At 38.7% G+C, this 15601-nt stretch overlaps 2 protein-coding genes across 4 annotated transcripts; both read left to right on the top strand.

Moving 5' to 3' along the window:
- Positions 1-1041: 1041 nt before the first annotated feature.
- On the top strand, positions 1042-5431 carry ddrgk1 (DDRGK domain containing 1). 2 transcript variants are annotated; one of them, XM_058382646.1, is made up of 9 exons: positions 1042-1216; positions 1899-2048; positions 2135-2274; positions 3229-3330; positions 4338-4460; positions 4551-4589; positions 4672-4728; positions 4994-5042; positions 5141-5431. In XM_058382646.1, exons 1-9 carry the CDS (start codon positions 1129-1131, stop codon positions 5299-5301), a joined length of 909 nt encoding a protein of 302 aa, XP_058238629.1. In that variant the 5' UTR covers positions 1042-1128; the 3' UTR covers positions 5302-5431. The 2 variants fall into 2 exon arrangements, with proteins under 2 accessions (XP_058238629.1, XP_058238628.1); XM_058382645.1 differs by having other exon boundaries at positions 1896-2048.
- A 1340-nt stretch (positions 5432-6771) lies between these two features.
- Positions 6772-14494, top strand: LOC131348070 (transmembrane protein 127). Of its 2 annotated transcripts, XM_058382648.1 has the most exons (5): positions 6772-7097; positions 8894-9008; positions 9609-9788; positions 10223-10384; positions 11414-14494. In XM_058382648.1, the coding sequence occupies exons 2-5, from the start codon at positions 8987-8989 to the stop codon at positions 11728-11730; spliced, it is 681 nt and encodes a 226-aa protein (XP_058238631.1). In that variant the 5' UTR covers positions 6772-7097; positions 8894-8986; the 3' UTR covers positions 11731-14494. The 2 variants fall into 2 exon arrangements, with proteins under 2 accessions (XP_058238631.1, XP_058238632.1); XM_058382649.1 differs by lacking the exon at positions 8894-9008 and having other exon boundaries at positions 6773-7097.
- The last annotated feature ends 1107 nt before the right edge of the window (positions 14495-15601 follow it).

Raw genomic sequence — 15601 nt, 5'->3', positions numbered from 1 at the left:
AAGCCCAGCTCCTGAAAAACAACCCCACACCATAATCCCCCCTCCACCAAACTTTACACTTGGCACAATGCAGTCAGACAAGTACCGTTCTCCTGGCAACCGCCAAACCCAGACTCGTCCATCAGATTGCCAGATGGAGAAGCGCGATTCGTCACTCCAGAGAATGCGTCTCCACTGCTCTAGAGTCCAGTGGCGGCGTGCTTTACACCACTGCATCCGACGCTTTGCATTGCACTTGGTGATGTATGGCTTGGATGCAGCTGCTCGGCCATGGAAACCCATTCCATGAAGCTCTCTGCGCAATGTTCTTGAGCTAATCTGAAGGCCACATGAAGTTTGGAGGTCTGTAGTGACTGACTCTGCAGAAAGTTGGCGACCTCTTCGCACTATGTGCCTCAGCATCCGCTGACCCCGCTCCGTCAGTTTACGTGGCCTACCACTTCGTGGCTGAGTTGCTGTCGTTCCCAAACACTTCCACGTTCTTATAATACAGCTGACAGTTGACTGTGGAATATTTAGGAGCGAGGAAATTTCACGACTGGATTTGTTGCACAGGTGGCATCCTATCACAGTTCCACGCTGGAATTCACTGAGCTCCTGAGAGCGACCCATTCTTTCACAAATGTTTGTAAAAACAGTCTGCATGCCTAGGTGCTTGATTTTATACACCTGTGGCCATGGAAGTGATTGGAACACCTGATTCTGATTATTTGGATGGGTGAGCGAATACTTTTGGCAATATAGTGTATGTACAATCAATGTATAGAAAAAGGAAGATATGTCAAGAATTAACATGCTAAACAAGATATACAGTTGGGTATGTATATATTATACATTATATATATTATATATATATATGCATGATTAAATAGTTTATAAGATATATATACGACTATAAAAGCAGTTTTTATGTCATTATGTCGATAAAATTATAGAGATTTAATAAAAAATAAAATAAAAACATGTCTGATGTGTTGCACTACACCTACGCTGATGGATTAGAGACACATGGCGCCTCCTGGCAGCTAGGTGGCGCTTTACACCCGAATAACACAGGCATAAGCAGCGTCAGCTATTGCGCTTGTGCTTCCATAGACTAATACGGTTATGAACTGTATTTAAGCTGTAATGGACGTCGTTATTTATCTCGTAGCAGCGGCTATTTTAATAGTTCTGATCGTATTCGCCGTGAAACTCCGTACACGCACAGCGGAAGGTGAGAGAAAACCTCGCTAAAGAAATCCTGACAGATTAATCCCAGGAAGCTAAATGCTAACTAGCTGTCAGTAGGTTTAACTTGTCAGATATGTTTAAAAAGATGAACTTTTCGACATTTGTGTGTGTTCCTGCTATCCTTTTTTTAAACGCCAGAATAGAGGGAATATTTACAAGAACATGTAGTATATACATCCACGTCAACTACGAGATAATAGTTGTAGTGTGTCATTTGCGAAAGAGTCGGTTCACTGATTCAGTTTTTCCAGGTCTCGCTGTGAGTAAGCGCGGGAGTCGGTTCACTGAGTCGGTTCTCCGAGCCGTTTGAATGTTTTTATATTTTGTAGGTACAGTGCCATTATTCAATTACTTAAAATATATTAACATATATTACTTAAAATGTATTAACATATAAAACAGTGTTTTAGAGTAGAGGTAGGATCAGGGCACTGCTACTGGTTAAAGATGTCCTGTACGTATTCATGAGCCATTTGGGAGTCGAAAGAGTCGGCTCTTAGAGTCAAATGATCAAAGTTTACAGTGCAAGATGATTTTAATGTATATTTCCTTTATCTTGTAGATGTCACCATCATTCATTCACTTAAGGAAACACAAAGTCTTAATATTAGATTTGTACTGGATTTTTTTTTTATGTGAATAATCCCTCTGCTTTGTCTCAGTAGCTGACCATGAAGACCGTCAGAATGTCGTCGCACGGATTGCAGCAACGCCTCGTGTGGCAGAGGATCGAGGAGCGGGAATGCCACGCCGCCGCCGAGGCCTCGACAGGATGAATGCGCAGAGACGTGTGCAGCGTGATGCCGTCGAGATTGGTACAAATTTTTTCCATTCAGGGAAATCGTTTATATATAGACAATTTCCCATTCTAAATACATTTTTTGTTTGTTTGTGTTTTTAGAGAACATTGCTGTAGAGGTAGATGAGGATGAGGAGGATGAAAGACCTCAGGCTGAAGAGAGACCTCAGGCTACAGGGAAGGTGGGCACCAAGAAGCAGAGGAAGCAGGAGGAAAAGCAAGCCAGGAGAGCGCAGAGAGAGGTGGGAGATCATGGACATCTCTGTATTACCCAGTGTTCTCACTGACAAGTCACTCTCTTAAAGAAAGTTTACTTCTGCTGTAATACTACTGCTCTAATGGGCTGTTTGAGTCATCTATTTTACATGGCTTTAGTATTTGGCTCTTTGAGTCATTTTGACTTGGCTCTTTGAATCATCTGCTTAACTAAGCTCATTGACTTGGCTTTAATACTTGGCTCTTTGATTCATCTTTTAATTTGGTTCTAATATTTGGCTCTTTGAGTCATTTCTGACTTGGCTCTTTGAATCATCTGTTCGACTCAGCTCCTTGACTTGGTTTAAAACTTGGCTCTTTGAGTCATTCCTGACTTGGCTCTATGACTCAGCTCCTCAAATTTGCTTTAATACTCGGCTCTTTGAGTCTTCTTTCACTTGACTCGACTCAGATCGTTGAGCCATCTCGTTCACTTGACTCGACTCAGCTCTTTGAGTCTTCTTTCACTTGACTCAACTCGGCTCTTTGATTCATCTCTTTCACTTGACTCGACTCAGCTGTTTGATTCATCTCTTTCATTTGACTCGACTCAGCTCTTTGGTTAATCTCTTTCACTTGACATGACTCAGCTCTTCGAGTCAGATCTTTACCTCAGTTCTAACACCGTTTCTTTGAGTAATCTCTGACCAGAAATATATTTTGCCTAATGGTTATAATGAATCAGTGAAATTTGACCAAAATGCATCAGATTCATTTGTATTTGAAGTGTGTATCAAGTTCTTTTCCACTTTATCCGTGCTTTGCATTTGTATTCCATTTCTGAAAATGAGCACAAATTGTCTGTGCGTCCCAAACAGTTCATAAAAGACAAAAACAAAACAGAATGCAAACCTATTATTTAACTGCCTAAAAGAAGTCCGGCTTTCTTGAGCGGTTTTTGCTAAAATGGTGCCGTATTTGCGTGTTTGTGTCTACGGCAGGCGGAGATGGAGGAGCGAGAGGAGAGGAAGCGGTTACAGGAGCTGAGGGATCAGGAGAAAAAGAAAGAAGAAGAGAAAGAGAGGCTGAAGGAACAGAAAGAGGTCAGTGCTGAGCTGAATTACTCCGAGTGGCCACTAGGTGTCACTAAAGTTCATTAATATTTATTAAGCCATTTTTGTTGCTGTTGTTGTATATGGGTGTTAACACTTTTCCGTGTTTATCAGGTTCAAATTCCATTAAGAGCTCAAATTAAATGTTATTAAAGTTAAGAATTTAGTGTAAAAGTACGTTGTTTCAAATTATCACGTGTATAAAGGGAAAGTTAACTATATATAATTATATATATCTCATAGTTTCATGTTTCCACTTGGTTTTATTTATAATCATGTTTTTATTGCTAATATCGAACTACATTTAAGACTTTTTATATGAAAGTGTTTTTCTTTTATTTATTTATTCATAAAAATGATTGAAATTAACTACTTATGTTGCTTTAATATCATTTTAGGAAAATATATAATGTTCATTTTATTTATTTGTTTATTTATTTATTTATTTATGTTTTTATTTTTTTATTATTTATTTCAGTGTTTTTTATGTCACTTTTTTTTCTTTCCTATATATAGCAATATAGAGGCATAGAGACTTTCTGGCCACCAAAAATGTGCACATAAGGTTTATCAACTTTATTCAGCCTAGTCAAGGAGGCAGCGTCTGTCTGTCTGTCTGTCTGTCTGTCTGTCTATCTATCTATCTATCTATCTATCTATCTATCTATCTATCTATCTATCTATCTATCTATCTATCTATCTATCTATCATTTTTACCTGTTTAATGTTTTATACTCAATTAGAACTGATGCATCATTGAATAAAATAAAATTTATTAAGTACAGCATAACTGATACACTTATATTTAGAGCTTTATTTGTAGATCAGCAATAGTCATAATTTAACGTTAGGATTTCGATTCAGTGGGATAATTTCACATGAGGCTAAATCTTTAGTATAATCTATTTCACTAGAGTTATCTCTTGCGCTAGGACAGCTTACTACTTCCCATATGTTCGACACGTGTGTTTTTTTTTTTCCCCCCATTGGTCTGTCAGGAGGAGGAGCAGCGTCGCGCTAAAGAGGAACAGGAGAAGAAAGAGGAAGAGGAGTATCAGAGACTCAAAGTGTCCTTCGTCGTCGAGGAGCAGGGAGAAGCGGTGGAGCTGACGGAACAGGAGGTGATAAGTCGTGTTTAATTCTGCTTTAACACTCTTTGCCTCATCTCATTTTACGAAGATTCGACATTTCCGCTCTGTTATTTCTTTCAGTCTCGCAACCTGCTTCAAGAGTTTATCCAGTATGTGAAGGTACAGAGCTGTTTCTCACCAATTCGACCATGTTTATTAATGTGATGTTTTTAAGTGTTTTTAACGGCTGTGTTTTTCCCAGGACTCCAAAGTGGTGCTTTTAGAGGACTTGGCATCGCATTTTGAAATGCGCACTCAGGTACGTATAAGAAAAAGCACATGTTTGTTGACTTTCCTTTTGGTTGTTTTCCACTGGAACAAACAGCTCAAAACCTTACAATCAAAATGACGTCACAGTTTAGTCTCCTGACTTGTAGAGGGCTTTTTTCCCCTCTTTTGCACTTGATTGTAGTTTGAAACTCGCACTGTACACAGGTCTAAAAAATGACAAACTATTCACTCAGTTCTAAAATAAATGCTAAAGATGAACAAATACACATAAGCAGCTCTTCTGTTTGTTGTAGGACGCCATCGCCAGGCTGCAGGACCTGATTGCGGAAGGTTCAGTTACAGGTTTGTTATTCTTAAACGTAAAATTCTGTGAAGTACTTTTTTTTTTTTTTTTTTTTTGCACAAACCATTTAATCCTGATGCGTGCTTTGCGTCCACAGGAGTGATCGACGACAGGGGGAAGTTTATCTTCATCACTCCGGAGGAGATGAACGCCGTGGCTCAGTTCATCAAACAGAGAGGAAGAATCTCCATATCTGAACTAGTGCAAGCCAGTAACATGCTCATCAACCTGAGTCCTGCAATTCAGATGACGTCCTGAATACACACACACACACACACACAAACCCAACAATGTTAACAGACACTGTGCAGCATTTCAGACTATGCTGATAACATTTGTGCCAGCCGTATTATTACTTTTTTTTCCAATAAAAGTGGACTGGTCTGTGTTTTGGTGGTTTAATGAATAATCGTTCTTTTATATTCAACTTTTTTAAAGTCCAGTTGGTGTCAGTATTCTGCTTGACCTATGGACCTTTTTATATAGCATGTTTAATTCTTTAAGTCTTTATCTTTTGTCTAATATAAAAAGGTAGAAATACTGGGATTGCCCCATTTGATAGACTGAAGGTTATAATAACAGCAAATGAGGTTAAATTATGAATAAGATGTTCAAAGGACACATGAGTGTGATGGTCTGGTGTCTACAAAAAGTTAGAGATCACTTTTTACCCCGTACTGATGTTTGATCTGAGCGTTAATAGAAGCTCTTGTCCTGTATCTGCATGATTTGAGGTGCTGTGCTGCTTCCACATAATCGGCTGTCTGGATACCTGAGCGGTTGTTCTTAATAAACTGGATATATTACAGTAGAGGTGAATGCAGTTCAGGGTGACTAAAAAAGAGCAGTGCAATTGTGATATACACCGATCAGGCATAACACTGTGAGCAGTGAGAGGTGAAGTGAATAAGACTGATGATCTCCTCATCATGGCACCTGTTAGTGGGTGGGATATATTAGACAGCAAGTCAACATTTTGTCCTCAAAGTTGATGTTAGAAGCAGAAAAAATGGATAAGGATTTGAGCGAGTTTGATGAAGGGGCAAATTGTGACGGCTAGACCACTGGATCAGAGCATCTCCAAAACTGCAGCTCTTGTGGGGTGTTCCCGGTCTGCAGTGGTCAGTATCTATCAAAAGTGGTCCAAGGAAGGAACAGTGGTGAACCGGCGACAGGGTCATGGGCGGTCAAGGCTCATTGATGCACGTGGGGAGCGAAGGCTGGCCCGTGTGATCCGATCCAACAGACGAGCTACTGTTGCTCAAATTGCTGAAGAAGTTAATGCTGGTTCTGATAGAAAGGGGTCAGAATACACAGTGCAGGACGGGTCGGGGGTGTTTAGGCAGCAAAAGGAGTACCAACAAAATATTAGGCAGGTGGTCATACTGTTATGCCTGGTCAGTGTATTATAATAATAGCAAAGAAACATGGTAATAACTATTTAATAAATGATATAGTTATTAAAAGTATTTGAGTCAAACTGTCAGCTGATTCCATGCATTTATTTATTTATTTATTTAATTTAATTTAATTTTTTTTTTTCGGTTGCCGTTCCTCGGTTTGGCCACAAGACGTCGCTGTGTCTCTAATCGCCCTTTTCCCTGAATCAACGTCATCGTGCGCACAGAAGTTGAGTCCCAAAGCTCTTACTCCCTACATACGCTCACTACTTAGGGAACAACAATACGGCTCCCGTAGTGCACTTAATATCCAAAAAAGCGTGATTGAGGATTAGACCTCAGTGTGTGTGACCCAGAGAGGGACGCTAGTTTTGTTTCTCTTCTGCTCGGAAAAAGTGAAATCGGGTTTATTTGTTTATTTTTATTCATTTATTTGTTTGTTTTTCTTTTATTACATGTGCAGTTTACGTGTCCCGCGTTATGTCGTATGCCTGGGGCTCCGTCTGGAGAGATAATTTAGTTTATGTTTTAATGATAACATCGCGCTGTCAGATAGTTACCAACAAACAGGCGATGCGGAGTTGATTTTCCTCATTAAATATAGATTTATCTGGCGATGTGGAAAAAGGGGAGATAAAATTTCACACTGTGTAGGTGAGTCAGCATTAAAGATGAAGTCTGTTGTCTTTTTCTTTTGTATAACGTGTCTAAAACCCTGGATTTGGTCAAGGTGCACTGTCACGAGATTGTAATTTGCTTTGTAAGGAAATCGAATGTCTCGTGCTCGTTCCGTTTATTATTAACTCCACTGGATCGCCAGAGTGGATTCAGGATCCTTATTGTACTAGGGATCTAGTCCTGGGGAATCTAGATCTGTGTCGCTGCTTTAAAATGATAACCTTGTGATCTGTAATTGTGTGATTTAATTTGGAGTCTCCATGTTAATGACGGTGGTGAAATCATTCATCAACAACTGCACAAAAAAACTATTTAGTTTTATTTTATTTTGTAAATCGTATATTTTCTCTGGTTTAAACCCTGAGCTGTGGTTCATTCAGGGGTTTCAGTTCATTCACTGCACCCTATTGTCTGAAAACTGTAAATATCCAGTGTTTACAGGAATAACACGTAGCCTTATCAGGCAAATTATTAGGAACACCATTCTAACACTGTGTGTTTGGAGATGCTTTTCTGTTCACCGCTGTTGTAAAGTGTGATTATTTAACCTTCATCTGTCCATTCTTCTTTGACCTCTTCCGTTAGCGAGGTGTGTCCACACACAGAATGCTTTTTTTTTTGTTTGTTTATTTGTTTGTTTGTTTTTTCGACCTACAACATTCTCCATTGTGAAGGTTAGAGACTCTTATCTGTGAAAATCCCAAGAGGTCAGCAGGAAATAGTCAAACCAGCCTGTCTGGCACCCACAACAATGCCCCGGTTGAAATCATGGGGCTCTCTTTTTTACCCCCAGTCTGATTTGATCTTATCATTTACTCGCCCTCGTGACTCAGGCCTACGTGCATTTATTTATGCATTGAGCCAGTGCTTCATTATACCCTGATTAGATATGTACAGGGTTCATGTATAAATTGGCTAGTAAGTGTATGTTATTTTATTCTGTCTATGGGTGTGCCCCAGAATATAAAATGTCTATTTATATGAAGATGTATACTATGTCAAAAATATATGCATGTAATACTTTATTTATAACAAGCAAACAAGGCACTGGTGCAGGATGACGTTAATAACGTTATAAAGTTAAAACAATATCACGTGATTTATGCTATAGGCTACTACCTAGAGAATTTTATGATTAACTCTATAATCCTAGGCAGATGAGTTTCGATAACCTGCATTCGTCCAGTGTATAGACTGGCAGCCCAGAAAAATTAGGCACTGAAAAGTTTTAACGTTTTATGTGGGACAGCATCCACACCATAAACCCCTTTTATTTTTCCAGTCTTTCCAGTCAAAAGGCATCCAGGTCTTCAGTGATGTCACTTCAGGATGCCTAGGATGACTAACAATAGAAATGGTTCTGTAGATCATAGACATGTTGTCTTTGTTTATGGAAATGAGTTATGATTATTTGCTAGAAAACACAATCTTGGTTGGCTTGTAGAGTATTTTTAAATCAGATCAATTCAGGAAGTTTGTCTTTTACGTTCCTTTTACGTTTCTGCTCCTACCCTGGGTATGGGGCAGTGTGATTCTTTCCCCCCAGTGAGCTTTTAATAGCGCTTGTTGCAATTCCCATTTTTGACAACCAGGTCAAGTAATAACTCTGTGTAAACTAATTGGGGGCAGTGAACATGCTGTACATGACGGTGCTGAACAATGACTTATATCTATCAGATTTATTCAGTGATATGTTTTAAATCACTATTTACTCAAAATTTTGGAATTTGATTGTATGAAATAATTGTTTGAAGATTAACATTTATAAACAGCTGATATCCAGTACAAGGTGAAGCAATGCTTAATCTGAACCTGTGGAGGAGCCGCTAGTGGGATTTGGCGACCCCTCTGGCCGGAATACGTTAATGCAAGGGATTTGTAGAAAAGGTAAAGAAAATGGGGAAAATTTGAATCAATCTTTCCAGTTACACACTAAGGCTACGTTTTTTTAGTACTACTACAATATAGTAATATTAACAAGAAATTATGAGACTATTATCTTGGTATAACAAGATAATAATAAAATAATGACATATCTTTATAAAGTGAATTGTTGTATCTATAATCAGAGATATCTTCATGTATTAAGTAAAAAAAACTATTTATAGTTTTATAACATAACAAGATATGCTTTTCTTGCACAACTTCTCCTGGAAAGTCGATACACATTCGTGGAGTGTTGAAGTATGAATGAAAGGTCTAATTATCTCCTGCTCTTCCATGAAATTCCCCTCTCGGTCTTACAAAAGTGTTACAAAACTTTAGTTAGCATTTATACCAAACTCAGTTACTGAGTATCAGGTGAAACTGCTCTTCATTGGTCAATCATTATAGAGGAATATAGAGTAAACAGGCGATACCTTCTTGTCCCTGGCAAGCCCACAGACTGGGATTCAAAAACACTTATGTGTTTCTCATGCAACACTTCCCTCATTCAAGCAATGATCCACATGATCTTCTCTATCCTTCTGGGTGTTTTTTCCACAGCCATGCCGCTGACACTGAGTTTATCCCCGGCCGCCGTGTGTCAGTGCTTCACACTGGTGTCCCTCTGCACCTCCATCGCCGACCCGAACTGGATCCAGGTGCAGAACAGAACAGACACGAGCCAGCTCATTTACGGAGTGGCTTTTATTCTACACGCTACTCAGAACCTCACCAACACCGGTACCACACACACACTTCTCTTCACTTTGGTGTATTTAGTGTCATTGTGTCATATTTGTTTTAGCACAAAATCTGAATTAGGAACATCGTAATGAAAATATTTATTGATGTTTTGTAGGAACGTATGTCTTAAATAGCATCCAGGTTTTCATTGATGATGACTTATTTACCATATAGTTGAGGACGGCCATTTTGGAATCCCTTCTTTCAATACCTTTAACACTGTTTTACTTTATAGTTATAGAAGAGTATTGATTCAAAGCTTTATTATCTGGTGTCTGGATTCTTCCCTACGTCATCTCAGGGAGTTTTTGGCATCTCTGGTTCGTGCATTAGGACCTAAATTACATCCAGGAAGCAGAAGATTGTTCTAGTTTAATGTAATGAGAGATCAGTATGTTGTTGTAATCGTATATATATTTTTGTTGTTTCAGCTCCTTTAGGTGGAATGCATGGACTGGGCATGGATTTGCTCTACACACTCGCGGCTGTGTGCTACATCGCCGTTCTTCTCTCCAGCTCCTCCTTCTTAGTAGATTTCCTCGGTATGGGGTTCACTCGCCCCAGACTGGTCGTGTCACTTCACATCTCCACAGGTGCTTATTTTATTCAGAGGCTGCAGGTCTGTTATGAGAACTCGTCTGTAAAATCTGGATTAAAGGGTCAGGACTTGGATTTGGATGACGGACTTGTTCTCTGCATCCATAAATATAAAGATTACAAACTAGAAAAACGCAAAACTGACCAAACATTGAATCAGAGCATACAGTAAGACCACTGGACTCTCACTTCTCAAGCGCATCTGCGTTTGGCTGTAAGGAATAAAACACTTCAGGACATGCTTTTAAAAGGAAATAATCAACAACAGGATAGTGCAATGCAGTCAAGCCCCAAAACCCATCCCAGAAGTGAGTTATTCTCCAAGAACAGGATGTCATGATGTGTTTTATTCCTCTTACGCCACACTTTCTTTCTTCCTCTTTCTTTGTCTTCTTGGACGGTAATAAGACACAATTGCAGCCTGTAAGGTTAGTCCCCCATTTTGAAGATTAAACCATGATGAATATGAATACTGGGCACCTCATCATCATGTGAGCTTCAGTCTAATGGGTTCCCATGGGGTTATAGTGCCAGGATGCCAGGATTTAAGCTAATAAGATCGTTACACTACAGCCAGTTTCCTGTAAACAGCTTAGTGTTAACAGTCTGCATTGCATGGTCGAGGAATTGTTTTCTGCAAATAGTATTAATAATTAATCAAACAATTTGGAATAATTTGAATTGTTTTGTTTTTTTCTTTTATAAGAAGTCACTAAACCATGTTTGGGTTTGTGTTATAGTGATTTTAAAATAGTTAGAGGTTTAATCTTTTTGCGACGTGTGTAATAACACCTTTACTTCACCTTTAAATCACCTCTATACCTTTAAATCACCCTCGAGTGACTTCTGTGTCTGATTTGGGGATTTAGGACACAGCTGGCAACCTATCAGAGATAAGTATTCTGTCTGGTCAGGGTATAAACAAGTAAAGCACATCTGTCTCAGTGTCTCTATGTTTCTGTAACACTTCTCATTAACTCCAGGTTGTCGTTATACTCATGTGTCTGTCTTGTGTCTGTTTCCAGCCGTGACGTGCGTGGCGGCCCTAGCTGTGAGTGGAACGTGTTTCTGGGTGATCCGGCAGAACGTGCAAAAAGGGAGAACGGGCTGGGTTTGGACCACGGCCTCGGCTCCACCCAGCGGACTGATCACCATGCCCGGAGAGAGCTTTTACCTCGAGATCCTGGCGCTCTTGTTCTCCGTTGTGGCTGCCATCTTCAGCTGTCGCTGTCCTCCAGAGTCCATAGTTCCGTCGCAGTTCTACTCGGTGGAGTCTGAGGACCGAGAGAGGCAGCGTCTCATCTCTGACCCGGGACCTGACTCAGACGAGTGGGACGACTGATTAGACTTCACATTATCAGACCGTCTGCTCTGCTATAGTGGTTAAGCGAAGCTAACTGCTGAATATGTTGTTTCTGAAAATCTGTGCACTGTGTTATGTTTTTAATTATTATTCTTGTTCTTTTTAACAAAGAATATCCAAGACCTTTTTATACATTTTAATCAGGTCTGCTTATTACTACTAAACGATTCGAAATGGACCAAAGACATAACCAAACCGTTTGGGTAGACCCCTGACTTTAATCTGTTTATTTCATAAGCAATAAAATATGATGGGCATGCTGTTATAGGAAAATAATCAGTGATGCAAAGTTACTGTTACCCCCACAGAATTGTTTTCCTGTAAGAGCTTGCCCGGAAATGTTTTATTCCTCTTATACCACTGTAAATCATACTTTTTATCCATATGTAGTTACATTTAATGTCGTGGAACTGAAGAACCTCGGAAACAAATTATTTACTCTTCTCAGTCTTAGCCTCTGTCTCTCTTGCTCTCTCTCTCTCTCTCTCTCTCTCTCCCTCTCTCTCTCTGTTTCAGGTAATAAGACAAAAACGCAACTTGTCATGTTACTGATAAACAACAAAGCACAAAGTCCTCTGTGCTACAGACTCACTACATCTGGGAACTTAAAGCCACAGCTGTATATTTTACATTAAACAGTAAATAAATTTCGTCTTACAAAACTATTCACCTGTCATTCCATGACTATGGAAACCATATTGTCCCAGAGCTGCTGTTAGACAATTTTAACCAACACCTTCTGACCAATCAGCATCCAGAATTCAGCAGCTCTGATGTATAACTAGTCGATCTTTTTAAGGGAGTGGACCTATTAAAAACTACAAAAACCATCTTATCAGAGACCATTTAGCATGGTACAACCATCGAAGCCATTATTCTGACTGAAGGAAGCAGGAAACTCTCAGTGCCTTAAACCGCTGATCAGAATTTCAGCGTAGGATTACGAGAGGACTCAAAACTGATGATGTTTTATAGAAGTAGCATCGAGGCAGGAAAATATTGTTCTAATAGTAATAATATAATAGCTTTGTGTTGCAAGAACATTCATATGTAACATCTAGTATCATTTCAATGTAACTGTAACACTTAGTTGTAAAAACATTAACTATATAAAAACATTTCTGTTGGGTTGTGTGACGAATCTTCTCTGGTCACTGAAAACCTTCATGGGGTTCATACAGATGTGTCTACAGCTGTTGAGATACGTCCATGTGTTACTATAACTGACGAACCAAAACTGTTGATTCACATCGTTATGTATTTATATGTATTCCGATACAACATCGTCACTAGGTACGTTATAGTTGCATGTAGAATTTAAGTGTAACTATGAAGGAATTAGAGAAGAACGTTTATTATTGTGAGAAAATTCAGAACCTGACAGTTCTGGAACCGTCCATGATGCTGATGGATCTCCCACTGAATCGAGACCCGAGTGCTCACTGTCTCGTCGTCAAGTCTAGACAGAAAATATTTTCTGTAGCTACGTCCAAAACTAGCCACGTTTTTGCCGTCTGAGAGACGAAATATATATAAAGAGCGTCAAGAAACCTGAGGACAAACGTTCAGCAGTGTTCATGAGTACGTTCAGCTACATGCTGACACGAAGACTCATGATGAAGAAACACACTTCCTGTTTCGTGCGTGTGACAAAACATATGCGCGGAGTTTTTCGATCCAGGGTTGCTTTTTGTTTTCAGGTTGTGATGGACAGGAAAATATGTTTAATATTGCAGAAATAAAATATATAATTTAATGAATGAATAAATGTGTACGTATATTTGTATGTGGTTGTATTCCATTTTATTGTGAATATGTTTTATTATTTTAGAAGCTATACAGTAGATTATTACTCATTTTATTACATGGGGAAAATATTTGTAAAATAATAAAATCAAACAGATATTACAGGAAGGTTATTGTATACTATAATGTATATGATTTATTGTGTAATATATATATATCGTGTATGATTTAATTTAATGATATATACTGTGTTTACAGCAGTGCATAAGAGACAGCCTAAAAGTCTCTACTAAAAGAAAGTTCTAGGTAATCAAATACTTTTGGAAAAATATATATAGGTATAAATAAAATACATTAATAAAGCGAATATACAGTGCATTAGTGAATAGTTTCTGGTATGTTGCAGGATATTTCTGTTACCCTGTCCACACTCGCCTTGTGGTCAACAACATGGCTGTAACGTGACTCTGTTGCAACACAAGTAAACTTTAACACTTGTTAAAAGTGTCGTCTTGTGCTACCATACATCATGTTGTGTATTTATGACTCCATAGCTCGGTTTTGCTCTGGTGTGATTCTGTGAAACATTTTCCCCGAAACTATTATCTTCTATATATATTAACGCTAACTCCGTACATGCATACAGTCGTCACTTGAACCCTAGCGTGCCGCGGCCAAAATTCTAGTTGTGTGCAAAAGTTTTGGCACCCCTGACCAATTCTTATTTCCCATACATATTTTCCCTGTGTGTGTATTTCGGAGAAGAAGAGAATCTAATCATTGCAGTAAAGGTTTATAAAATATATTGATGCATAATAAAAAATAATAATTGTTATTGCCTTTTAATTCATGTGAAGCGTTTGTGTTGATGATATAGTGGAGCGGTGTAAAAGAGCGTTCATGTGTTAACATTTTATTTTTAATGTTTTTTTTTTTTAATATTTTTGCATAAAAGTGACTGCTGAGCCGTGAATAAATTAATACATTCAAATATTTATGAAGTTGTCAAAAATGCACTTAAATATTACGTGTAAACTCAGAATTTTTCTATCTTGATATTTTATGTTCTGTTATATGGAGGAAATAATATTTCTATATTTCTAATACTATTTTTTATATTTCTTTTATTAGTTCTTTACGATGAAAGGAGCTGTTTGTCCTATTTTAAGCCTTCTGCTGACTGTCACGTAAATTGCGAAGTGCAATGAAAAGTTTTACGCTTCTTTATAACTAAAAGCTACATTTTTTATATAGTAAACTTTGGATGTGGATGATATTACTTTCCAGGCGGGAAAAATGCATGTAAAAGCTAAATAATGAATGTAACCTCTTCCAGTTTATGGGGATATTGTATCTCTTGTATACCAGTGTACAATAGTTAAGAATTGGAAATGCTTTCTAACAAAACCATCAAAAACCATGATCACATATTATAGTGGTTCTCTCTCTCTCTCTCTCTCTCTCTCTCTCTCGCTCTCCACCCTCAGTCATATGACAGCAGCTTGTGCTCCAGTTGGATGGAGACCATCGCCATAGTAACCTTGACAAATCGTTGATGTCACCAGTGAATTTGTGAATGAAGAGAGAAAAGCGAGAAAGCAAAGCAGGAGTGTGCGATAACCTGTTCTGTGTGGAACAGTGCACAAAACAAAACGAAAAGGTTACGCCGTTACCTGTATTATTCACTGGGATTTGTTTTCATCATGTGTCTGTTTGTATGTGTGTGTGTGAGAGAGAGAGAGGAGAGACAGAGAGAAATAGAGACAAAAGCCAAACACAGCTGAAATCACAGTTCACTGATATGCTGTTTGGATGTTGAATAGCCATCAAACACCATATGGACTCTGGGATAAACACGGCGTGTAGACAGTATGAAATATTGACTTGGAGAAAGAGCTGAGCCCGTGGAGTGCTGCTGTACTGTGTCATATGACCAGAGCTATTTTTTTGTTCCTCCTCAGCTGATTTTTGATAATAATAAAAGAGAGAGAGAGAGAGAGAGAGATGGAGTGAGAAAGAGAGAGAGAGTAAGCTTTATAGAGTTTTGGTGCATGGCTGCGAGTCTGGCTTTTGCATAAATAGCCAAAAGTTTGTGGACACCTGA

The sequence above is a fragment of the Hemibagrus wyckioides genome, linkage group LG28 (genome assembly GCF_019097595.1).
Source record: "Hemibagrus wyckioides isolate EC202008001 linkage group LG28, SWU_Hwy_1.0, whole genome shotgun sequence".
NCBI classification, from domain to species: Eukaryota; Metazoa; Chordata; class Actinopteri; order Siluriformes; family Bagridae; genus Hemibagrus; species Hemibagrus wyckioides.
This window is presented reverse-complemented; position numbering and strand designations above follow the sequence as displayed.

Coding starts and splice junctions, on each gene's coding strand:
- ddrgk1 (XM_058382645.1), top strand. CDS start 1,129: ATGGACGTCGTTATTTATCTCGTAGCAGCGGCTATTTTAATAGTTCTG. Junction 4,461..4,550: donor TGGAGCTGACGGAACAGGAG/GTGATAAGTCGT, acceptor TATTTCTTTCAG/TCTCGCAACCTGCTTCAAGA. Junction 4,590..4,671: donor AGTTTATCCAGTATGTGAAG/GTACAGAGCTGT, acceptor TGTTTTTCCCAG/GACTCCAAAGTGGTGCTTTT.
- LOC131348070 (XM_058382648.1), top strand. CDS start 8,987: ATGCAAGGGATTTGTAGAAAAG. Junction 9,009..9,608: donor GCAAGGGATTTGTAGAAAAG/GTAAAGAAAATG, acceptor TTTTTTCCACAG/CCATGCCGCTGACACTGAGT. Junction 9,789..10,222: donor TCAGAACCTCACCAACACCG/GTACCACACACA, acceptor TTGTTGTTTCAG/CTCCTTTAGGTGGAATGCAT.